Source organism: Apodemus sylvaticus, chromosome 14, assembly GCF_947179515.1.
Source record: "Apodemus sylvaticus chromosome 14, mApoSyl1.1, whole genome shotgun sequence".
NCBI classification, from domain to species: Eukaryota; Metazoa; Chordata; class Mammalia; order Rodentia; family Muridae; genus Apodemus; species Apodemus sylvaticus.
The window spans coordinates 89666491-89693497 of NC_067485.1; the positions used below are offsets into that span (position 1 = coordinate 89666491).

Genomic DNA, 27007 nt, shown 5'->3' on the forward strand with positions numbered 1-27007 from the left:
TGCTATCACTGTAATTAGTATTTGAAATAAGGTTTTGTCTATATTGCCAAGGCTGGCTTCAAACTTCTAGGCCTAAATGAAATTCCTGTAGCATTCCCAGTAGCCAAGCTACCATCAAACTCAGTTTAACTTAGTTTTAGAGATGGAAACATCACTCAAGAGTTCTTGACTAACACGCTTGAGGCCTGAGTAGAATCTCTAGTATGGGCAAATGGATGTGTGTATATCTATGTGTGTGTATCTATGTGTGTCTGTGTGTGTGTGTGTCTATGTGTGTCTGTGTGTGTGTGTGTGTCTGTGTGTGTGTATATGTGCCTGTGTGTGTCTATGTGTCTGTGTGTGTATGCCTGTGTGTGTCTGTGTGTGTGTATCTATGTGTCTGTATATGTATGCATGTGTGCATAATGTATGTGTGTATATGTTTAAATAACCCAAATAATTGATTTGCTACTGTGATTCTCACCTGGCTTGTCTGAGAAATGCGCCGAGTCCGGTTATAAAGAGCCATGCTGTCTCCCTCCCGTGTTCTCTCAATTCTCCAACCCCAAGCCAGCATTGTTTTTAAAGACTCCTTGATTGGCCAACGATAAATTTCTTTTTCCTAGAGGGAAAAAAAAATCAAGCATTAGTGGTATCACGAACCCAAAATGAAAATTCAAGTATTTAGTTTGTTCTGAAACAGACTGCCTTCATTAAAAAAAAAAAAAAAAAAAAAAAAAAAAAAAAAAAAATTACCACAGAATCCTTATAAATAAAACCAAAAATAAAAACATTTGAGGAAAATGTCAAAAGCTGAAATGTTAGCCAACTAGGACTGGTAGGGAGAGAATCGACTCTCACATGTCCTCCAGCCACCACACCACATGGCATACATACATGCACATATTCAGGCACTCACACAGGCACATACAAATACATATAGAAAGTTTTAAAGAAAATAATAACGATTTTAATAACAAATCATAAAACAAAAATTCCTCCAAACAATACTTTATAAAGTTAAGGGGGGAAACTCTCTCACCTTTTCCGACAAGAGTTTATATGGCTTCATTAGTGGTTGGATCTTAGAAGAATCTGAATATATTTCCCCATAAATCCATCCATTTGCCAACTAAAACAAACAAAATGTTAAAAATAGTTTTACATATATTAGTCTTGGTGATTTTAAGTGTGCATGTTTAGAACCTATTTTGTAAAAATAATTCTGAAGTGGGATTTAAGAAAATGAGGAAGGCCTAGCATTTGTTTTGGTGTGGCTGGGGACTGAAGCCAAGTCTTTGTAATGCAAGGGATCTACCACTAGGCTACATTCCCTGGATTCTTTTCACTTTTTCTTTTGAGACAACACCTTACTAAGTTGCCTTGAACTCATTCAGTAACCCGAGGTAGGACTTGGAATTAAAATTCTCCTGCCTCAGATTCCCAAGTACCTGGAATTACAAGCCTGCATCACTTGTGACCTGGCTGAGGTCTGAATGTTATCTAATTTAATTCAGAGTTCCACTCTTAGTATTCAGTAGCCTCTTGGAATGAGTTCCTTTGATCAGAGATTAAATGCACCCTGTCTTCCTAAAACAAACCAGGTCTACACCAGTGCCTAATGCTTAATTCCCTACAACAAGGCTATAAGGATCAAAGAATGACAACTGATATCATTTATTCTGACACATCTTAACCCCCAACCTGTGATTTATGCACATCTACGAAAAATTTGTTTAAAATTTGTAAATCAGGAACACTTCAGAATAACATTTCCTAATCACTTATTTCATGAATTCATCCTCCACTAATTTGATCATTTTAGATTAGCATTATTTGCCCATACCACCATTAGTTCTCAGAAACCATGTAGCTACACTGGGCCAGTTCACGACTTCCCTCCCAAGGCATCTCAGACCCAGCCGAGTCACCTAGTGTTCAATGCAGTCACTATATCTAAGTCTCTCTTAAGTGCCATTGATGATAAAACTTAACTTCTACAAAAAAGGAATCACACAAATTTTCACAAAAATGTAAAAGTATTTCTCTGGGAAAGGAATGGTCTTAGCATGGTCTTAGCACAGTGGGGAACAGGGCATGAGAATGTGCTGCTTAGTTTTTGTCAATTTGACACAAACCAGGGTCACTAAGGAAGGAGAGACCTCAGCTAACGACCTGGTACCATCACACTGGTCTGAGAACATATGTAGGGCATTTTCTTCATTACTAATTCATGTTGGAGGGCCCAGTTCACTGTCAGTGGTGCTATCCCTGGGCAGGTGTTACAGGATTGTATAAAAAACAACGTGTTCCTCCATGGTTCCTGCCTCTGCTCCTTCCTAAGTTCCTGCCCTGTCTTCTCTCAGTGATCAACTGTGATCAGGACATGTAGGTCAACTAACCCCTACCTTCCCAAGTTGCTTTCAATCATAGTACTTATTGCAGCAACAGGCATCACACTAGGGAAGGGACTTGCCATGACACTGGCTTATCTCCAGACATGAGCATCCTCTGGGGCATTCACTGTCTGCTTCTCATTTCAGAGTTGCACATGTTTATGTTGGGTTTTTGTACCATGTCAACGCAATTTCTCTGACAAACCGTGATCACCATTCCCTCTGAAACTGAAACTAAACTTAACTGAAATGAAAACATTTGCAATTCCATGAGTTTTCTCTTTGTACTGTTTTCCTTGGAGACACATTTTAGTAGATGTGTTCTACTTTGAATAAGCTACATAGACCTGCTTGGACATATGTTATAAAAAATACAAAACCACTAAAACTTAAGACGCTTCTTGGGGAGGGAAGATGTCCCTTCAAGAGGGGCACTGTACACACATGAAGATCCCACTTTAGGTCCCTCAAACAGATGGAAAAATGGGTGTGGTGGCTTGCTCACATCTATAACCCCAGTGCTTGAGAAGACAAAGACAAGAGCAATCCTGGAGCCCCCTGGCCAGGCTGACCAATCAGTAAGCTCTGGGCTCAGCGAAAGACCTTGTCTCAAAAGCTAAAGTAGGGAAGCAAATATATAACATCAACCTCTGGCCCCTACATGTACACACACACATGCACATATGCACACAAGTTCATGAGCATTCATACAGGCATATGCACCCAGATTAACAAATGCACACAAACAAACATGCACTCACATGTACTTATGTACATAATACCACACACACACAAATTTTCAGTATTGTTCAAGAAATATAAAACTACCTATAAAAGAAAGAGTTTGGTTAAAAGGTAAATTTTTTTTTTGGAGGCAGGGTTTCTTCAAGTAGCCCTGGCTGCCCTGGATCTCTGCCCTGTAGACTAGACTGGCTTCAAACTCAGATATCCACCTGCCTCTGACTCTGGAATGCTGGGAATAAAGGTAAAAATTATTTACCTAGCTAAAGGTAAATATTTAATGTGGAATCCTCACTTCTCCCTGAAACCCCAGAAACAAATACACATTAAAAATGATACTCAAAGTTTAATGAATTGATCTTTAGAAATACTAAAATGTCCAGATTATGCCATGTCCTTACCATGAAGAAACTAGCTAAGTAAGAACATGAACAGCTTGTAAGTAAATGTCTACAAACTTCAATGAAGGTATATCTTTAAAAGAGAAAGTTGGGGTTGGGGGTGTGGCTTAGTGAGTACAGATGTGACATGATGGTGCACTCGGGCATTGAAGATCAATCTAGCTAAAATAGCAAGTTCTAGAGTCACTGAGGACCCTGTCTCAAAGGAAATAAAAGAGGGTAATACAATCAATGAAGTCAACCTATGACCACACCTCACATACATGTAAATGAATAGAAATGCACACACAGAAATATACACTATACACATGCAAAGAGCAATTTGGCAAAATTGGGTATATTTAAGCAGCACCCAGTTATTCACAGTGGCAGCCTTGGATGAGAAGACAGCACTTGTAATCTTTACCTTGTCCATGGACCATTTATCATGGGAATGTTCTGCATATTTGTTAATGAAGTATTCCAACTTCTCAGGAATTGTAATGCTACAAAAAAAAAAAAAAAGAAAAGAAAAGAGTTTGGTGTTTTTACAGAATTTACAGGCATTGCATTCATATTTACTCACAAATGAATAATTGACTCAGATTCTATTCACTCATTACTCATTAAAAAAACAGTTGCAACAAACGATTACTTCTTCACATTTCCAAACAATGTAAGCCAAGCAGATCATGTTCTATCTATTCATCTCAAACTGAGACAGCGTTAATTGGGTTATTAAAAAGTAAATGCAATAAGATATATGTTAGTTAAAGTATATTCAAAGATGAATACAATAGATTACACAAGAAAAGGAAAACAAACCCAAACCATTATTCAGTAAATATGAAACCATGCTTTTCCTTTATACTTTTTCTTTGGAGTTATTCTGTCCTTTTTAATGAACTATGAATGAACAACATTGTTGATTTTTGATCTGCCACATTTTTAAGAATATTTCATATACCTAGTTATGTATTAAGACTTTATGATACTAGTCCTCCATATAGGAGGAGTAACTCCATTACAAAGTTACAAATTTGTGCTATAGGGAAAAGTAATTAACAAACTTATGCTTTATCAATTGACAATATTTATTCTTGATTCTTTTCTGGTTTCAATGAATATTTATTCCAATTTCCCAGCATGAGCAATTGATGAATGGGTCTGCTCATAAATGTTAAGGCTTGTGAATTTCAAATGTATCCTTGGAGAGAGAATTGAACACACATTCCACTCCTTAGTAAATACAACTTACTAGAGCAGTTAACCTTGAGAATTGGAATCTAAATAAAACCCTGCATAAGGATACTTTATCAACAAAGTTATCAGTTAGTAAATGACAAACACATACTCAAGAAGCAATATTTTTCAAAAAATCATACCCAGGTAGAAATTACTCAAACCACCATGTAAACCTATAATGAAGAAGTTCCCTAGGAAACAAGACTGGGTAAATTAGCAGGCATGCCCAAAACTTGTTAGTTAATTGGATTTCATTAATCAACACCCAAAGCACGATGTTGCTCCTCTGAAACCCCTGGATTATCCTGTATATCAACAGACCAGAGACTTACCTATGCAGACTGTGACCCTGTGATGTTTTGGTGACTTACTTTGAAAGAGATACAAAGGACCAAGCACATAATCCAAACACTTAGGAGAAGACTCTTTTTCACAGGACCGTCATGTAATATCAAACAAGTATACTTTAAAGACATTCATAGATTGATGACAATACTTTGGTTGATATTCTGATTATATTTGGGAGCTAAATCAGCTGGGAGCTGTTCTGAAGCCCCAAGGTTTAGTCTCAGACTGATTCAGAAGTTCTGGTTAATAACTGGCATGCGACTATCTTGCTAACTAGTCTTGCCAAATTACCATGGACCAGGAAACTAAGAGAAGAGGCAGTTTTCCTTGCAAATTCAGAGTTGTGGTCCTACTTGAACTTCAAATACATGAAGTACCCATATATCTCATTTGTACAATAACTTAGGAAACTAAATGCAAGGAAACTTGGTAGAGATCATATATGAGATCTTTACATATGGCTTTCAATTCTGTCCACATCTGACTATATGCATAGTTCTTTGTGACAACTTGATATTGCTTTCATTTCTTTGTGATGTGCAATATCATCAGTGAAGCTGAATCCTGGCCAACTTGCTGTGAAGGGTGAAATGATCTTGTCATTTACAGGGAGCATGGCAGTTTGGAACTATTCTCAGCTAAAGATGCTACATAGAGGTAGATTGTGGCTACTGATATACATTTCAGTTAAAATTTCAACTAAACAATGCTCATGCACTTTGTTGAATCTCCTTCTGATATTATAACATGGCTATCCACTGAGACTCCTTCAACACAGAATACTCTAGAGGGCACACATCTATTTCTGATATTGGATTATTCACCGTCTTTTTACTGCCATCTGATAAATTCAAGGGACTCCTACTCAAAGAGGGCATGTACCAGAGAAAGCTCACTTCAGTACCTTATTCAATTTCAGACTTCACACATCATTTACAATAAAAATCTGCTGCAATAGAAAGAGTCCATACTTTGAGGTATCAACAGGTTGTGGGTTAAAGTTCCCTTCAGAATCCATGGATGACTGTTTTTCCATCATACTGACATAGTTTGACTCCATGTAGTCTGGAGGTAAAGCTCCCGCAACTGCACTCAGGCAAGGCAGGGCCAGTTTGAAAAGTTCTTGTTCATATTTCTGGGAAGAGAACAATGATAAACTATTATCCACGTGACTCCTGCTGGGGCTTGTCGACAAATACTCCCACAGGCTCATGTGCTTGAAACTTCTGGAACTATAAAACAAAACAAAGCCATTTCTCCTCTAACTTGTTTTTGTCAGGGAATTCCATCACTAACATCAACCAACCACATGCCTGATTTCCTACATGTCTCTACTATTTTAACTTCAGAAACAGTGTTATAATCACAAATAATATGTGATAATATTGATTACTAAAGATCAATGTATAATGTATTCTCAACATACACTATTAAGAAATGAGGAAAACAAAATTAGGTAATTTTCCATTGTTTTACTTTGTTGACACAGGACTATACCCTATAGCTGAGACCCAACTAGAGCCTATGTTATCCTTGAACTTGAGATCCTCCTGTCTCAGCATCTTTTGTGATGATAGTATAGGTATTCACCATCATACCTGACACCATTCAGGTCTTGATTAGTAAATATATTAACTCACTATAAATACCATCTTACTTAAGGCTTTTGTTACTTTATCAATACAAACAAATCCCCCCAGATATTCAATTACCTTTTGAGACAAAGCATCAAAAATGCCCCAAAATAATTTTCTTGATAAATGAAGTTCTTCTTCTGAGGCAGCACCAAAGTTTCCCCACCCTCCAGGTAGGCAGTAATATTTCCAGCATCTTTCATAATGATTGGTCAGCAGCTGCATGGGAAAGTAGTCATAAAATTAGCAAGACAAAACATCTTCTCAGGGTTTCCATCCCACTTCCATGGCATTCTGAAAGCTATGTAAAGGTTCATGGAAGGGAAATGCTCAAACTTATGTGAATATTTTGAGAACAAAATTACTTGAATACTATGTTTCTTTCAAATTGGCCACTGATTACAATACAATGTGTGGACCAAATGTTCAACTGTGAAAATGTATATTAAAGTGGGCTAGAAAGATGACTCAGTAGTTAAGAGCATTTTCAGCTCTTTTTGGAAACCCATCTTTGGTTTCCAGCACCTACATCAGGAAGCTAACGACCTTATATAATTCTAGTTCCAGGGGACCTATTGCCCTCTCTGGACTCATTTCTTACTGCACTTATATGCACATATATATATATAATTAATGTATCCTGAACACTATTTTTTCTGAAGTTATTTAAATAGTCATACACCCCAGAGTTCTGTGTCCTTTAATTTAATTTATTCACAACCACGTGAACTGTTATTTCCTGGACTTCATACACAATTATCTCCTAGAGTCCAGAGATAACTGAATGGGAACCTTGCTTCCATGGGTGTTTTTGTTTCCTCTGTCTTACCTATCAGTTATGATAACGTCACACCTTAAATTTCTATAGGTATACTCTGAAAATAACTCTACATTTGTTTGGTACCTACAGGCACAATCTAGTTTCTACTGATATGGATGGATTTCCCAGTTATTTGGAGGCTTTTTGGAAAATTTATTTGTGATCTATATCTGCCAAGTTTATAGAATCAGTATCATAGAGTCTATGATCCTGCACTACTTACTTAAGTCTCGCTCTCTCTCACTCTCTCTCTCTCTCTCTCTTTCTTTCTCTCTCTCTCTCTCTCTCTCTTTCTTTCTTTCTTCCTTCTTCCTCTCTCTCTCTCTCTCTCTCTCTCTCTCTCTCTCTCACATACACACACACACACACATACACACATATACATTGATTATGGCTCAATATTGATTAGGCATATATATGCCTAAGAGACAAATAATTACTAACAAGAAGTCAGTCCAAGAAAACAGGAAGCACATAGTGCCAACAATGTCTCATACTTACCTTCAGAGGCATCTTTGCATGTTCATTCAACAGTGGAACATCAAATACCAGCCTTCGGAGTAGGTGCTGCATCATAGAAGGTCTCAGTTGGCTGTTAGAACAAAGCAAAACTCAAGACTCACACATTCATATATCAGACTATAAAATTTAATTTTTGATATATAAGCTACTTGAAAATTTCATGATAATCTCAAAGACCCATGTCATTAAGAAAATTGGCACAGAGAGTCACCAACTTACCCGCATATAGAGAGCAGGCATACTTCTATGGAGTCCCGCTGAGCTTTGGTGAGAGAGCATCCCTTAGAGAGTCTATATACCGTGTGTAGCAGAGAGTCAATAAGGGAAGCATGGTGCTCTGTTCCAGCAAACAGGGGAGCACACCTTGTTAACAATGGTAGGACAGCTGTGCAGAGGTACCGATTGAGAGCCAAGGCCATATCTGTAGCACTTAGTGCAGCCTAGAGAGGAGCAAGAGGACACAACATTGTGTGATCAGCCGAGAACTCAGTGCATTGCCTGTCATGCAATCTCCATGTCTGGAAACAGCAGCAGCATGGACATCTGGAAATGCAGTCCTTAGATCAATGTTCACCCATGGCTCACATAATCTTCACCACTTAAAATCATCAACAGTTGACTGAAATAGATGTAATATCTATCTTCTCAAATGGCTTAGGAAATCCAAGCTTAAGGTTAGGCTATGATACTATCTCCCCTAACATCTGTGATGGTAACTCTAAAGTTAGGACACAGGCCTATCCAACCTCTAGACACCTAAAGGAGTTCTGTAGGAATATTGTGAGTTTGATCTGTAGCAAGTCTAGCTCTGAAAAGACGCAGAGCTTAGTAGGAATGGAGATAGTGAAGATGTGAGTAAGCAGTTCCTTGTTGGCAGAAGAGATGGAAATGAACATGTTTGCATAACTGATCTCAGATTTATATATGTCATTCATACTTCTACTCAGGTCTACACATGTCAATCATCGGGAGTCTATAGTATTACTATGTTGACATTTCTGCTCTTCAGAATGTAAAAGAAGATGGAACTTCCATTTAGTTTTTATCACTTTTATCACTTTTTTGCCATAGTTCTCTTTACTCGAAACCTAAGAGCAAGTGCGGCTTATTTAGTTGATAAGGAAGTAAATGAGTCAGAATGCTTTTGATGGAATTTGGTGTTCCACTTTATTCCACCATATATTATAAACCAGCATGACACCAGTAATGGCAGACCCTCCATGGGGCCACCTAACATACAGGGCAGATATTACCCAATGAGAACGCAAAAGAGTGATAAGCCAGTGTGCCACTGTAACTGACAAAACTATAATGACAATTCAACTGCCTTCATACTTACTTCTTTCACCAAACAGCAAATGCATGTGGGCAAATTTATATAGGTATTTTTTTGTATATATGTATACATGTGTATGTCTGTAAGCACCTGTATACACATACATACATACATACATACATACATACGTATATGTGTGTGTGTGTGTGTGTGTGTGTGTGTGTGTACTGAGGCAAGAAGTGATTGTCAGATGTCTTCCTTAATCTCTCTTTAACTTATTTTTTGAGATAGGATCTCTCACTGAATCTAAAGCTTTCTGATTCAGCTAGACTAGCTAGCCAATAATCTCCAGGAATCATACTGTCTCTAACATCCAGCGCTTAGATTTTACACATGCGCACACACACACACACATACACACACACACACCTTGTTTTTTTTTTTTTACTTGGGTTTACTAAGGTCTAAGGTCTTCATGTTTAAGTGACAAAGACTTTATCAAATGAGCCATCTCTATATATCTAGGACAAATAAGATAATGAATAGACATTTAATAGATATACCTTGTACAAAGCTCAAGTCCAAGTGGATCAAGGACCTCCACATAAAACCAGACACAGTGAAACTAATATAAAAGAAACTGGGGAAGAGCCTTGAGCACATGGGCACAGGGGACAATTTCCTGAACAGAATACCAATAGCTTATGCTTTAAGATCGACAATTGGCAAATGGGACCTTATAAAATTACAAAGATTCTATAAGGCAAAAGACACTGTTAATAGGACAAAAACGGCACCCAACAAATTGGGAAAAGATCTTTACCAATCCTACATCTGACAGAGGGCTAATATCCAATATATACAAAGAACTCAAGAAGTTAGACTCCAGAGAACCAAATAACCCTATTAAAAAATGAGGTACAGATCTAAACAAAGAATTTTCAACTGAGGAATAATGAATGGCTGAGAAGCATCTAAAGAAATGTTCAACATCCTTAGTCATCAGGGAAATGCAAATCAAAACAACCCTGAGATTCCACCTCACACCAGTCAGAATGGCCAAAATCAAAAACTCAGGGGACAGCAAATGCTAGACAGGATGTGGAGAAAGAGAAACACTCCTCTACTGCTGGTGGGATTGCAAGCTGGTACAACCACTCTGGAAATCAGTTTGGTGGTTCCTCAGAAAACTGGGCATAATACTACTGGAGGACCCTGTTATACCACTCCTGGCCATATACCCAGAGGATTATCCAGCATGTAATAAGGACACATGCTTCACTATGTTCATTGCAACCCTATTTATAATATTCAGAAACTAGAGAGAACCCAGATGTCCCTCAATGGAGGAATGGATACAGAAAATGTAGTCTATTTATATAATTGAATACTACTCAGCTATTAAAAACAATGAATTCATGAAACTCTTAGGCAAATGGGTGGAAATGGAAAATATACTGAGTGAGGTAGTCCAATCACAAAAGAATACACATGCTATGCATTCACTGTTTAGTGGATATTAGCCCAGAAGATTGCAATACCCAAGACACAATTCACAGATCAAATGAAGCTCAAGAAGAAGGAAGAACAAAGTATGGATACTCTGTCCCTTCTTAGAAGGGGGAACGAAATACCCACAGGAGGAGATACAGAGACAAAGTATGGAACCGAGACTGAGGGAAAGACCATCCAGAGATTACCCCACCTAGTGATCCATCCAATATACAGTTACAAAACCTAGACACTATTATCAATGCCCACATGTGCTTGCTGACCAGAGCCGGATATAGCTGTCACCTGGGAGGCCCTTCTAGTGCATAACAAATACAGAGGGGGCCACTCTCAGCCAGCCATAGAACTGAGCACAGGGTGCCCAATGGAGGAGCTAGAGAAAGGACCCAAGGAGCTGAAGGGGGTTTGCAGCGCCACCAATATGAGCCACCCAGTACTCCCAGAGCTCCCAGGAACAAAACCATCAACCAAAGAGTAAACATGGAGGGACCCAAGGCTCCATAGACAGCAGAGGATAGCCTTGTTGGACATCAAAGGGAGGAGAGGCCCCTGGTCCTGGGAAGGCTCGATGCCACAGTGTAGGGGAATACTAGGACAGGGAAGCGGGAGAGGGTTGATTGGAGAACAGGGGGAGGGAGGATGGGTTATGAGACTTTGTGGGGGGGAACCAGGAAAGGTGTCAACATTTGAAATGTAAATAAAGTATATATCTAATTAAAAAAAACCTGGAGGAATAAAAAGCTTTCCCTATGACCTCCCAAGTTCAGCCTGTATCGATGAATTTCTTGTCTCCTACTGCACTTCATCAGATTTCTTGCCAGCCCTCTGAGGCAGGTTTCACTAGTTAATGCATTTCCTTTGGGTAAGATCCATTTGATTTTCTCTTTACTCACTGCTTGTCTGAAACCAACACAAGTGTGCAGTGAATATTTGCTGAGAATGAGTGGATGAGTGAGCCCATAGACATAGACCTCAGAGTCAAGGGTACAAGTTCACTTCATATCATACCGTGTCTAGAGAGGCAGCAGCTCGAAGATCTGGCAGAAAGCCAACCTCAAGGAGATGGAGGAGGAAATCTTGCACCTCAATTCCATAGACCCTGTCAAGGAACAAAACCATGGCTGCCTTGTGATCTGGGCAAAACCCCGCGGACATGTCAGGCTCCACCACCTTCCCATCTACAAGAGAGAAGGTGACATGTTGGTGTCAATGGCCTGGCCATACTGGGTTGATGACATTTGACTTTTTTGCCAACCATGCCATGTTTTAAACAAATTAAATTAATGAAATGTTTTCCTGCTTTACTATCCTCACACAATTGTGTGCTTGCCTGGTGAACTAGGGCAGTGCAATTTGAACCCAAGGTCATTTAGGTGTCATTTGGGTGTCCACTTCATAGTTGTAAAAACATAGTATCTGGCAGATGCCAAGAAGGAAACAGAAGGCATCCAATAGACCTGGTAAAATGTGGAGAGGATACAATGAAAAGTTAAATATAAGCTCAGGCCAAGCCTGGTGGCACATGCCTTTAATCCTAGCACTTGGGAGGCAGAGACAGGTGAATGTCTATGAATTAGATGCTACCTGGTCTACAACTGAATTCCAGAACAGCCAGGGCTGTTACATAGAGAAACACTATCTCAAAAATCCTAGATAGATAGATGATAGATAGATAGATAGATAGATAGATAGATAGATAGATAGATAGATAGATAGATAGATAAGAAGCACATTCTTGTCAAGGGCACATCGCTTTAAACTTATGTGAAAATCAGGGTACCTTTCCACCGCTATGATTCAGGATGATTATAATTATGAATGAAATAGCATAATAGTGAATATAGTTACACAATAAGCATAAAGTGACAAATAAAAACAATGAAACCAGCATGTATTTCATATGAAATGGGCTTCATTAATCACAACATATGAGCATCATGCCATTTTCTCTCTCAATATCCAAAGCTTGAAGCCTATATAGACAATGCATCCCTTATAATAATTCCTTAAGTTCAGAGGTTGGAGGCCATTAGTATGAAGGATTATGGGACTGTGTGCCAACTTATAATCATGGGGGAGCCGATTAGACCATGAGATAATTATGCCAAACTGTTCCTGGTAGCATATAGTAAGAGTCTATGAATGGCATCACAGAGTTTTTCCACATGAATATAATGTTGAAGAAAGTCGAGCCAGGGAAGGAGGACACGGGACCATTACCAGAAGCAAACAGCTTTTCTCTTGAAGCCAATGAACAAATAATATTTAAATAAAATTCACAGTTGATACTCTTTAGTTCTTGGTCATTATTATAAAAAATATCTAATATAACTAATATCTCTGCTTTATATTGTAAGAAGACTTTAGTGTTTAACTCTGCTGGAAATATGATAGATAGCATTGCTTGGTGATAGATCTGAGTGGTGGAGCTATCAGAACTAGATGACAACTCAGACCCTGCATCTGTCTACACGTCTGAACATGCTATTTTAAGACCTTATTTCCTGCCTCCATGATGAAGTATCAGTTTTTAGAACAGAGACTGTCTGATCCTCTGGTAGGAAACCAACCACCACGGGATCTTGACTAGTCTCAAAGACAGACAGGAAGGAGGCAGTCTGGAAGTCTGATAGCTGTGCTTCCTCAGGGTCAGATGCCCCTTCTTATTCTTCAGAATAAAGACTAGTTGCTCCAACTGTATCAAAAACGTGTGTGCCAGGATATCTCCTACACCAATGAGGGGTCTGCATTCTCCAAGGGGCTTCATGACAATACCACTTGCTTTGTGGTTTTACTCCATTTGGGAACTTTTCTGAGGGACCGTGAGAAGAAACATCTTGAAAAAGTGACCAGCCTACCATGCCAGGGAGAAAAAGGTAGTTACCTGATATCACAACTATACAATCCACCTCATAAATATTTGCAATGTGGTCTTGTGGGTTTTACCATGTATGTCCCGGGAATTGAACTCAGGTGCTCTATGGGCATTGATTTTAATATAATCACAACTGCCTGAGATTTAAAACCCACTGATGTGATACCACTGCTATTCCATTATCACCACCTTCTCAAACACACAGGACACAATGCAGTAAGGACCTGCCCATGCCTCTACATGAGCAGGCATCTCCCTCCTCCCAAGATGGAGGTGGGAGAGGGGATGCCAAACACTGATAAGATTTTCATAAAGTACTGTCTTCCAAGTTCTACAGGACACACAGGATGGATGCTGGTCTTACCTTTGGCTATTGTTGGCATCTGAAATGCAATGCTGATGACACCCACCAAGTCTCCCAATGGAATCAGAGATCGCAAAATAGACCTGATTCGGATGGCTTCTCCCTTTCCGGCATGAATCAGCTAAGCAGGAAAGGACAAAGCAAGCTTAGAACTAGTTGTGGACTCTACCTGTAGTTTTTTTTAGAAAATTTAAACTGTGAGAATCCATATATAAAGCAATTGTCAGTCCTGCACATGTATAAAGCTAATCATCACTCAGAAGTTGCATCTCAGTCATAAAGGCAGGAAACCACAGCTTATACATAAACATGAAGAAAAATAGGTTATATACACTTCTGTCTAGGCCACCTGTTTTCCAATAAGTTTGTATTTTTTTTTATAATGTTTGAGGTACCAGAAGAAAACTGATTACCAGAAAAGTCTATGAACAATTGCCCTTAAAATTATATATACCCTCCAATAACCAGAGAAAGAATACAATAAAATAGCCACTATCCTGAGCCACTGAAAATATGCTAATATTTATTGAATATTTAGCCTCTTTGTTTTCTTAGGAATTAATACTATATCCACCCATATTCTGTTCTGATTCTTGGAGGAGGGGGATCAGTTTATATAAATCCTGACATTCCATTTGAGACTTCTAGCTGAGGAAGTCCCCACGGTGCCAGTGGATCAGGGTAGCTCAGAACTCAGGAAGTTCCTTAAGCCACTGATCTCTAGAGCCAGGACCAGCATCTGTTACATTCACCACAAGGCAGGAAAAGCAAGTGATATTCAAAGCCTACTGAAGAGTTCAGCTAATGATCGTAAAGATGGTAGAACTTCAGCAGCAGCAAGGGGGCACAGTGAGCCATCACTGGTCTGCTTTAGCGTTCCCAGACCCTTAAGATGGCAAGACAATAGAACCCAAAGCATCTATGTATTATAATTTATTTCTTAGTTTCTCTGATCTTTTCCCCAAGACCAGCACAGGTACAAATTGTGTGAGTGTCCATGTTTTTTTCTGCAACTACCTCCCACACATACCTCTTTCATCATCCTTTCTCAGTCACTAAAGTGAAAAATCACATGAACAGCAGAGGCTGAGTTTTAATAAAAAAAGATTTCAGGTTTTCTAATATTCCAACTGTTCTCTATTCTGTGGTTCTTCTCTGGTTTCAACAGAAGAGAACATCATGTAGATTTTTATCATGTGAGTCTAAAGGAAAGGCCTTTAAAGAACTGAAAACCAATGTGGGTACCAAGGGCAGGGAAATGAAATCTGTTGAAAGCCACCCGCTCTGGATTCATGTTTATCCCAGCTCGAAAATAGACATGCAGGTTAGCTTATTCTTTTAGCATTTCATAGTGCTTATAATGTGCCAATCATATTCACCCCCAATTCCATTCTGTAAACTCCCTGTGATCCCTCCAACATGCCTCATTCTCATCTTCTTAAAGAATTAGGAACCCACCTAACCAAATTTGTGCTGTCGACATGTGCATGGTGTAGGGCCATCCACAAAAACATGGGGGCAGTTCCCAAAGAAGAGTGACTCTTCTGCCCCAATGGCCATCAACTGCCTGTAGCTCCTCAGTTAGGTGTGTGGCTTCAGGAGCCTAGAAGCTGTTATCGATAACTACAGCTAGTCACAGTGCAGAGAGTAAGTGACTCTGGAGTCCCCATCCCTAAACTGGACATTTGTAACACAAGCCTTATACTTAGGACTTGAGGAATAGTGCAGAAAAGTGGGTAAAAGACTTCTGTGAACCAGAAGACCAAGCTTTGGTGCAAAATCAGTTTGTCTGGATATGATAGGCCTGCTACCATATGATGTCTCAATAACTACGTCTGCTTTACAGTTTTGAAATCAGTATTGCCCAGTTGTACTCAAGTAGAGATAATCATTATATAAAAGGAATCAATTATTGGTGGAAATAGATTTCCATCAGAGAAGAAGAAACTGTGCAAGGAAAGCAAAATCTCTTCTTCAAAGGCAAGGAGGCCACATGAGTTTTAAAGACATATGGGTGACTACATATTCTATTAAAGACATTTACTGACAATCTCATTACCAATTTTTATAGCCAATGGGACATTTCCAACTAAGCAAACATTCATTCAGCAGTTAGGTGACAACTATTATTTTTAATGGATATTACTACTTTGGCATGCTGCTGTGAGCCCTGCCTTCATGATGTTTGGAACTGATGACTGCATCAGGATTGCTGCCCTCAAGCCCCCAAACAGACTCACATGCATTTCAGGAGCACAGCGACCAAGCAGGTCAATCAGCGCCGCGTAGAAGGTCATGATGGCGTTCCCCATGTGGATGGTATCATCTTCCTCCTCCTCTGTATCACTTTCGGGGAATTTGTCCCAAAAGAAGCAGAAAATAAATGACGTTGCAGTGATAGCCTTTTTCTACCAGTCCTTTCATGCTTCTCAGAAATACCAGTGGTATTTTTATTAGATATATGTTTTATTTATATTTCAAATAATTTCCACATTCTTTTTTCAAACAAAATAACAAGGCATTAAGGATCAGAATGGGGATTCTATTACCAAGAGCATATTGCAAGGGCATGTTAAGATTCCTGCCATGGGATAGGCAAAGGATCTCTCATCTGATAGATTCCGATCATTTCTTTCTTTTTAGGCTTAAAGATTTTATGTTCTTTTTGGTTTATGAGTATGTTTGTTTGTGTATATGCACACAGAAGGTCTCAGATCCCTGACACTTGAATTGGATGCACTTGTGAGCTGCTTGTTTTGAGTGCTGAGAACCAAACACAAGAGGCTCTAGAAGAAGAGCAAGTTCTCGTGACCACCAAACCATGTCTGCAGCCCCTTGCTTCGTTTGTTTAGTTTTTTCTGTTAATTTTTTGAGCTGGTGTGCAAACAAATGGCTTTTGTTATGATATCTTCATATTTGTTATGATATCTTCATATTTGTTATGATATCTTCATATTTGTTATGATATCTTCCTATTTGTTATGATATCTTCATATTTGCAACATTGTCCTTTTCTTATATTCATCCCTCCATCACCCTGCCTTTTTCCAAATAGTCCCTTTTTGCTTTTACACCATATATAAAGAAATGCATATACATGTACAATATATATACATATATGCAACTACATATATATATGTGTGAATTGCACTCATTTTTAATGACACACAGTATATTTAAAAAAAATGGTGGAAAGACTATCATGAAATAAATTTACAAGTGCTTTTCCAAGTACCACTCAAGTAGAAAAAGGGTAACCAAAGACATCATGTATGATAACATATGTCAGACCCCATGTATACTGCTTGGTCGAGAGTAACATTTGGAAGTTTACTTCATGTATTCACCTATGATACCAATAACCTTACCCTCACTCCATCATCCACAGACAATCTAGTTGTTCCTTTCTCTACCTCCTCAATGTTCTCACTCTGAAAGCATTCCATTATCTGGCTGATAGGTGCAAATATGCATGTCCTTCCTGCTTGGTGGCTTGCGGGAGGTATCTTCAACTAGACTCAAGAGTCTGCATAGTGGCAGGGAGTTGCCTTGTAAGTGCACCAGGGAGATCTTAAGCCTTTGTGTGTACACAGGCTAGCATCAACCTGTTCTGAGTTCCGAGTGCGTATTTCTCTCTGTGAGAGCAGCTATGAACTGCATTAACCATCTATGACTTAGTGGTAAACACTTAAGGTCTGTGCTTCCTCTGCCTGTGGAAGAAACGGGGTTCCCTAACTTGCAAGTCAGTTCCCTTACTTGCAAGTCTGTTCCCTCTGAGCCCTATGTTTTATCTTTACAATTATACTAACAGTGTAGGCACATGACCCCCTCAGAGAACATTTACCTCCACAGATCAAAAACATGCCCATCTGCAGTGCCTTATGGCCCTACTAGATTAGCATCAATGTCTCCTGCCACACATCTCTCTGTAGTACATTCACCAAGCATTCTGATCCTCTGAATTGTATCTGTTTTCTTTGCTATTACCATCATACTCAGGAAATCAGCCCCCTATTTTCTTACTAAAAGAAATAAACTTTATCTGATAATATTATAAGTACCACAGAAACTCATCTTGGGAGGTTGGATCAATGGTTCAGTGGGAAAGGGAGCTTATATCACAAGCATAAAGATCTCAGTTCAAATCACCAGAACCCACATAAAAATCCAGACACATTCATGCATGCCTGCCACCCCAGGGTTGGGGGAGGAGCCAGTTCAGGAAGGTTGCTAGGGCTTGGGAGCTGCCAGCCTAGTTCCTAATTCAGTGAGTGGCTCTGTCTCAAAGAATGAGGTAAAACGTGACAGACAGAGTAGGACAAGCAATACCTCCCTCTGGCCCCTGGACATGTAAGCATGTGTGTGTTCACACACACACACACACACACACACACTCAGATATTCACCTTTGATCATCTATACTCTACAGGTATGGCTAACTTATGGCCTATAAATGTGGACAAACACTTTGTAGATGACAACATCATGCCCCAATGTCAAGGATACAGGTTTTCAAACTGTAGTCTTTGTCTAGCTTGAAAGTACCTGAAAGATGCATGTCCTAAGTCCACACAATGTTAGTCTATCCCAACAGCCAACTCCCCACTCACCTAAGACACTCAGTTTTCAAGGGGGCACTCTTCAGTGACAGACAGTAAAATAATAAGTAACAGAATGCCATGCACGCATTGTCAACCTTAATGGGGTGATATCATTTGCTGAGGGTATGCAAGTAGACCTACAGGGTTTTGCTGGATCCACTGGTTGGAGAGGGGCCATCTCTAGAAGGATCCTCAGCTATTTTTATGGCTTCTTCCATAGCTGCAAGGAGACCATTACCACCTTCTCCTCTCAGGGCAGGACCAAAGCACTCAGGTCTCCGGATGAGCAACCTCACCACAACATTTGCATTTTCTTCCACACTCTCCCCTGCAGTCAAAAGAGGATTGTGAACAAAATATAGGCTTTCTGGGGACCCTATGTTATAAGCATTTCTCATTTAAAGAAACAGGTATACCTTAGAAATATACTATAATAGTAAATTCAACTTTCAAATTACATTAGTTTATTGGGAGTGGGGTGGTCAGGTCACATGACACGCAAAAGCCAGAAAACAACCTACAGGAATTGTTTCTCTTCTTCTATCATCTGGGTTTCAGGGATAGAACTCACATAGTTATCTAGGCTCGGTGGCAATCTTTTACCCACTGAGCCATCTTACTGGCCCATAAATTTAGCACAGCCCACATCACAACTTCTGTGTGTATTGTTATGGTCTGCATGCCAGACGGTCCTCAGAGACTTGTGTGTCTGGATATCTGTTTCCAACAGTCTTGGGACACTCAAGATGACTGGGTCTTGGGGCCTCGCTGGTTATTATAGGCTGTCATCAAGGGCCTTGAAAGCTCTACCTCTAGCTATATCATTCTTTACTTCCTGGTTGGTGCCACACAAGAAGCTGTATTGCAAGTTCTTACAAACCAAGGACTAAGCCACTGCACTCAACTTTCCTGCAGCGATGGACTGATTAGGTTCCTCCCGCAGGGTGCCTCTGTTAGGTACTCTGACACAACAATGAAAAAGTGACTGATGTAACACTAAACAACATAAGTTACTTCCTTTGATAATATTTTCCAAGTAAAGCAAAACATTACAGAGACAAACTATCTGTGAAAGAAGAGGCTATTGTAATCCTAAGCCTTAAGAGCCAACTGTAAAAATCCAGAAGGTAAATATAGATTTGAAGTTAAACAATAAAAATATGATCCTCATTAAAAATGTATTATGGGTTACTTCTGTGGAATGAAAACTATTAAATAAAATATATAATTTCTTATATTCACATTCTTCATGAAATACTATGATGGATCCTTACTTTTTCATTTAAAACATTGATTTTTACTTTAAATTTTGCATATATACATGAATGTGTGAGCATGTAAGCACAGGTGCCCACAGAGACCACGAGAGGATGTCAGATCTCTTGGAGCTAGAGTTCTAGGCAGTTGTAAGATATCTCATATGGGTGCTGAGAATTGAACTTGGGTCTCCTACAGGGGCAGATAAGTGGTCCTAACCATTAAGCCATCTGCTTCAGAATTCCTATTTTCACAGTTTTGCCAGTGGCAGTGTCCTACCGTTACAGAAGACTGCAAATCTGAGAAAGTCAAGGTATCGCTCTCCTTCAACTGGATTCCACCCAATGTCTGGGTAACCCTTAGACACCAGCATCTGACAGCTCTGCAGACCACAGCCAGCCAGATAGCGAACTACCTACAAAGTAAGGATGAGCAAGGGGTTAGCCTTCACTTGGAACAACATGAGCCTATGCTGTCTGGCAAATGAGATTATCCAAGAGTGATTTAAAACACATGCATTTTATTTCTTTATATGTATATATAAATATGTGTGAGTACATGTGCCCAGGGAGGCCAAAAGACAGCACTGAATCTCTTGGAGCTAGAGTTGCAGGCGGTCATTATCAACTACTTGGTGTGGGTGCTGGGAACAGAACTTGAGTACTGTAGAAGAGTAGTAATTACTCTTTACCACTGAAACATTTCTCTAGCCCTAACAAATGTATTTTTTGCAATTCTTTTTAATGTCACGATAACTGACATAAAATGTAGTCATCAAAATTATGAATGAATTCTCTGAGAAAATAATGTTATTGAATTCCATGGCATATACTCAAGACCTTTGCATACAAGTATCATAATATCTGACACATCTCTGAATGTCTAATGTCCTCTGGCCCAATTCAAAAGCACCTGAGTAGGTCCTCCTACAGCTCACCTGGTAAGGAATGGGCTGTAAACCATCTGAGCACAAGAACTCCTGCCTGAGATGCAAAGGCATCTTGGAGAGAATTGTCTCCAAATGATTCATCCATTCGATGGCGGGGCAGTTATGAGAAGGCGCTTTAGTGGGGTATGCTAACTTAGAGATGGATCTCCTCAGTTTTGACCAGACATGTCTCATGGAGTGCAACATTTTGAGCAAGTTATTTATGCTCCTTGTAGCAGTGTCAGTGCCCATAAAAACTGAGGTATACATCTGCAATCCAAAAATCTAAAATCCCCAAAGCTGTGAAATCTAAAATGCACTGTGTGTTCTCATGAAATCACAAATAGAAAAGTCTATATCTGGCCTCAGATTACAGGTGACTTTCAAAAGGCAGGTTCACTAAGAACACCGAATCAAATATTTCATTATGTGTGTGTGGTAACCTTTCAGAGAGAAATGCTCATGTCTGAATCACAATGGTATCCAAGTATCTTGGATGGGAGATACTCAGCCTGCCTGTCGGCAGCACGTTTCAGTGCTGTTGAAATTCACACATGAAAGAAATAATGGCTTCTTGGTTTATCTTTTTAAGATGCTTCATTTCATAGGCATGATAATAGCGCGTAACATTTCATGAGGGATTGTAATGTAAAACGAGATCCATCCCCAAAGAAGTCATAGCTGATGGTAACAGAGCATTACAGGAATAACTTAGCAGAGTTCTGTCAAGCTTAAAAATAAATGTTACGGCTACAACTTTTATGTCTGTAGCATTAAGGCAAGTGATGTTCAAGAAAATGGCCTATTCAATGTATTCCACACCATTCCACCCTCCTCTCACGGTACCCTGTGCTCTTTTCCATAGTTTGTTCTATAATTTTCTAGCCCCAGATGAACTGCTTTCTCTCAATACAAGTTAGCTTATATTACCAATAATATCACACAGAGAATTGTGTGACATACACCTTCCCGTGTCTGACTTCTATTATGTGGTATGAATTTGAGACTCAGTCACTTTGTACCATAAGTTAACACTGAACTCTCTTGTGTTGCTGAATAGCAAACCATTGTGTATGGATGGATAGTTCACAGCTTCCCCCTCACCAGTTTGTACAATGATGGGTATTTTAGCTGTGGACTAGGATGGATTCCTTTCCATTGAGCAAATCTCTAGGAATGTAAAAACTCTATGTATAGTTCATTGTAGAGAGTGCATGTTTAAACTGATAAACTGTGAGGGGGCTTTTCAGACTCACTGTGCCACGTTCATTCAACAGCACCCTGGCAGGGGTGTCCAATTGCCCCACTTCTCCCTTTATACTTGGTATTGTCAAAGGTCCAGATACCATTTTAAGGGGTTAATGAGACATAGGAGTAAAGTTTTCTCCATGAGCCAGAGATGTGAAACTTCATGACATTGATCTGACATGGCAGGGGGCTCAGGAAGAGCTCACTGCCTTCTACTTGTAACCAGTACACACAGGTGTCCACCCGTGCCAACACCTTTTCTGAAACTGAGCAAGCATTTGCAAAGATGCTGATGTCACCAGGAGCAATACTGATTAGGGAGTAGATTTTAGAAATACATAAATACAACATTGTTTAATCCTGCAGTAACAACTGGTTATGGAGCTCATATATGATCATGGTCCCCAATGACTACAGCCTCTAGAGATGCCATAGATGACTTGTTTTGGGCAGAAACATTCTATGACGTGTGCATCACAAAGATGCTATCTAGCAAATATATTATATAATGTGTGTGTGTAATATAAAATATTTTCAATGAAAGAAAATAATGCCATAAAGATAATAAGAAGGACCAAAACATAGACTTCCAACTTTAAACAGCAGGACTTGGAAGATATGAGCACAAGCATGACTTTAGAATCATTATAAGAAAAGATATCTGACAAACAGCCACAGGCTAGCGGGGCTAAGGACATGGCACACAGAGTGAATAATGATCACCAAAGCCCTGAGACATGGATGTTTTCTGGAATGCTCAGTCACAGTGAGATCTGTGTGTCTGGAACAAAGACAAGAGGCAGGACAGTGGCAGGACACAGGAACAGATCTGTTCCTGTGAAGATGGGGTAGATGATGTTGGAGTAAAATTGTGTCCCTTGCTGTTACATCGAGTGATCCAGGAAACCATTGGCCATTCCTGGGAAGAGGAGGAGAGGATCCTGTTTAAGAGGATTAATGTCTGTAAAGGAATGAGAGAGAGGGACTCCGGGGAAAGGACCAAATGAACACATAGAAGGTCTGCAGCCATGCTTTAGGGAACATTCCATGCATGCTGGTCAACACACATGGTCAGACATGCTTAGGAACACCCAGCCTTGCAATTTCACTGGCATCCTTACTGGAACACATGTGTTTCTGTGATACAATACTTATACAATGGAGGATAAAAATATCCTTAGGGAAACTAGAACTCTATTATTAAACAAAATATCCAATATCATGGAGAAAAAACTATGCTAGTCATGGAAAGTGATTCTTATTTCACAGGAAATAATTATAGTAAGAGAAACAACCTCTCCTAAACTTTATCTTCATCACATCTAGTGGATACAGAAAGGAGAACAGATTATGTCAAATAGAAGACATTACAGAATTATAATCACATGCCATGATTTAACTCACTACAGCACAGGTACTTATACTGAAGGCAGCCCAAGGCACAGTCCGAGACACTCAGGGCAGGGGCGTGGCTCACCTTCTCCAGATCTGGCTCTCGGAGAGCAAGGGCAAGCTCATTGTTGTCCATCACGGAAGCCGCGGCCACGTCTAAAGGAGTTGAACCTCTCATGGCTGGTGAGGCTAATTCAAACAAAGAGGAAATACCTGGATTGTGATGGAGCTAGGAGTACAGTGCAAGAAAACACACCTTTCTAACACTTAATACCTAAATAACATATATATTACACTATCCTAAATCATTATAAGATCTTTGACAATCAAAAATGTGTATGCATACTATGATTAAAATGTATGCAAACTATGAAAGAATTCAGCTGCACAAATGAACATTCAAACTTCAAGGTCTTACCAAGTTTTATGATGAGAATACTTCAGATCTACTCTGATTCTTAAAAATGCTATGTTTGAGTGTTATAATCATTTAAACTGATATAAACTAGACAGTATAAAAAATCCGTTTAGGTGGCAAACCTCTGGGCATGTCTGGGGATGCATTTTTAGAGTAGGATAACGGAATGATGGGAAGACACACCCTACATATGGGTGGTGCTGCTCCATGGGCAGAGAGCTTGGACTGAATTTTAAAAAAGATAAAGACAGATGAGTGTTGCCTGCATCCTCCTTGCCCCCTGCTTCTTAATCTGCTCAGATATCAGCAAACAGCCTCATCTTCCCAGCCACTGCCACACCAGACAGTGGCCACGGCCACCAATCCTTCCCCACAGTAACACTTTATACCCACAAAGTGTGAGCTGGATAAACCCTTCCTACTCTTAAGTTTCTTTTTGTCAGATAATACAAAGATGAGAAAATTAACTGACTGTCTACTATCTAAGTCAAAACTGGTAACTTTATCTAGGGTGCAGTTACAAGCAGTTGTGAGGCACCGAACATGGGTCCTAGGATCCGAGCACCAGTCCTCTGCAGGAGCAGCAAGTGCTTATAACCACCAAGTCACCACTCCAGCTCCTATCCAGGTCAGCTTTCCTTTCAAAACTAAATTCACATCACACATTAACTTACCAAGACCAACACTGCTGTTTTCCAATAAGTAACTGAGATGATCAAACATGGCTTTCTGATTCTGCCTACTTATACGACAAAAGTAACAGAGAAAACGGCAGCAGTTGGCCACCATCTTGGGGAAGGTGATTTCCTATAAAAAGAGTATCAGGTTAGAGGCTGAAACAAATGGTAGGATTAAACTCTGAAGGTGAAGCACCGGGGCAGTGCCAACCCGTGAAAACCAAGCTCAGTTACTGGAGACCTTCAAACACCCAGCCTGTGAGTCACTCAGTCCTCTAGCCGCTGAACACCAAACCTAACATCAACTCCCAAACCTGCCTGCATCCACAGATTGCGTTGCCACTTAGCCCTAAACTTACATGTAGTCTGGGCCTACATAATCTCTCTGATTCCATCTTATATAATTCAGAAAATGTGGATGGATGTTAAGAACTTAGGAACAGAAAGGAAAGATACACTGAACTTGGAGTTTCATAATGGGATGTTTTTATCATCATCGATTATTGTTATTGTTGTTATTGTTGATATTCCGGGGCCTTACAACCTGCCTGCTCTAGACACCACTTCTTTCCCAAGGTTCTGTCTAGAAGGCCCCAGTGGTCAGCACCCATACATGCATCTCTCCTTACCCTAGAATCTAAGGTTAAGCTCTCAACTTTCGTAAAGTTGTAACCCTTTAATACAATTCTTCATGTTGTAGTGTCCCCAAACAAAAAATTATTTTTGTTGCAACTTCATAACCATAACTTTGCTACTGTCATGAATCATAATGTAAATATCTGATATGAAGGCTAGCTGATATGTGACCCCTCTGGCCCCATTAGGGTTGTGACTCACAGGTTGAGAACTGCCACCCTAGATGCTTCTTCCTGAACTCAATGCATTGTAAAGGTCTTTAAATGTCTGTCTGCGGGTCATGAAAAACCTAGGCTTATACATATTGTAAAGAATAAGTGTTGTGACTTAAATTTAGGCATAACATTTGCATCTCAATGGAACTGTGCTGCTTTACATGGAGTGATGGTGGAGCTCTTTGCTGTGCTCTTTCTTCTAGATATCTGGGTGTTTCAGACTTTGCTGTAAATTGTACTTACTTAAAAGTTAACTTTAAAAATCTTACCACAAACTCATTCCAGAACAACCCTGTCTAAGCATTTGTTTTTGAAATTTAGAGCATCCATATGTTGTATGAATCTGAGCAATCACGGAGTCTAAACCTGTACTTATGATATGATGGGGTTTGCTATTGAAATAGGTATGCGCTCTTTGTAAGTTGCTAAATATCCTTTAAGGAAACTCACTTAGGAGACAACAAATGAAAAAGCACAGTATAGGAATCTCTTTTTTCAATATTAAGGAAAATTCAAATAGTCAACTACAACTCGTAGACTCAGGGTGTGTGTGTGTGTGTGTGTGTGTGTGTGTGTGTGTGTGTGTTGGTGTTCTTTAAACACAAGTTCGCTGTATGAATGTAAGAAATAATCACTCCTGTACTTTCTCTGCAATATGGCTCCCTAAAGTCAAGGCTGTAATTTACCTTGGACTCCCCGCCTCCAAGGACGTTCACCATGACCTCCATCACTGTTTCATGCATCCCAAGAGCCCTCATGAGATTGGGATGCTGGTAAAACACTTTGTTATTCATGATATCCCTAGAAAGAACATAATTACAACAGTGTTATTTTCTATTGAATAGGTAAGTTATGACATGCCTAAATGCTTACGCTCTGATTCTCTGAGAGAAACTGGATGCATGTGAAGACAGAAGTAGCCCCCTTCTCCAGTTATCATGGACATTAAAAGGAATGGCAGCAAGTGGACCACAAAATAATTCTAACATCATTTCTGCCTTAAATATTACATTGTGGTATTCTCAAGGATCTTCATCCTGACTGGGAAACAATCACTAATTGTAAATAAAACAAAGTTTGTAGACATCTATTTCAGGATTAATCACCACAAGAGTTTTCTATGCAATATTTTCTTGTCAAGTCTAAAGCAATAAGTTCTCTCTTTCTCTCTTTCTCTCTGCCTCTCAGTCTATCTCTGTGTATCTCTGTCTCTGTCTCTATCAAACACACATAGACACACACACACACACACACACACACACACACCTGGAAACTGTCTTTCATTTCTTTCACTGTATCATTCATGTATGGTTTGGTGATTGTACATATCTTGTTCTTGCCATGTAGGTAAGTTGGTATTTATGAAGCACATCATTTTATCAAAAAAGAATTTTATTCTCTAATATAATTTTTATTTATATCACTAATGAACAATTTATTTGTTAATGGAACACATTGCTGCTAATGTGTTTACTTAACAAGTAATCTCTAACTCCTAGAAGACTTTGTGTTTTTCATTAGCTTAATTTAAAAAACATTTCTC

At 39.4% G+C, this 27007-nt stretch overlaps 1 protein-coding gene across 1 annotated transcript in view; it reads right to left on the minus strand.

The window, feature by feature from the left end:
* Nucleotides 1–27007, minus strand: part of Ryr2 (ryanodine receptor 2) — a 466338-nt gene that overhangs the window by 158390 nt on the left and 280941 nt on the right. The window contains exons 42-56 of the mRNA XM_052156653.1: nt 26151–26265; nt 24611–24743; nt 23604–23707; nt 20230–20365; nt 18835–19021; nt 16333–16438; nt 14093–14213; nt 11862–12031; nt 8285–8505; nt 8045–8135; nt 6802–6942; nt 6061–6224; nt 3924–4002; nt 1022–1111; nt 464–601 (exon numbers count right to left, since the gene is read on the minus strand). Coding sequence (XP_052012613.1) covers nt 464–601; nt 1022–1111; nt 3924–4002; nt 6061–6224; nt 6802–6942; nt 8045–8135; nt 8285–8505; nt 11862–12031; nt 14093–14213; nt 16333–16438; nt 18835–19021; nt 20230–20365; nt 23604–23707; nt 24611–24743; nt 26151–26265 — 1996 coding nt within the window. The remainder of the gene's footprint in view (nt 1–463; nt 602–1021; nt 1112–3923; nt 4003–6060; nt 6225–6801; nt 6943–8044; nt 8136–8284; nt 8506–11861; nt 12032–14092; nt 14214–16332; nt 16439–18834; nt 19022–20229; nt 20366–23603; nt 23708–24610; nt 24744–26150; nt 26266–27007) is intronic.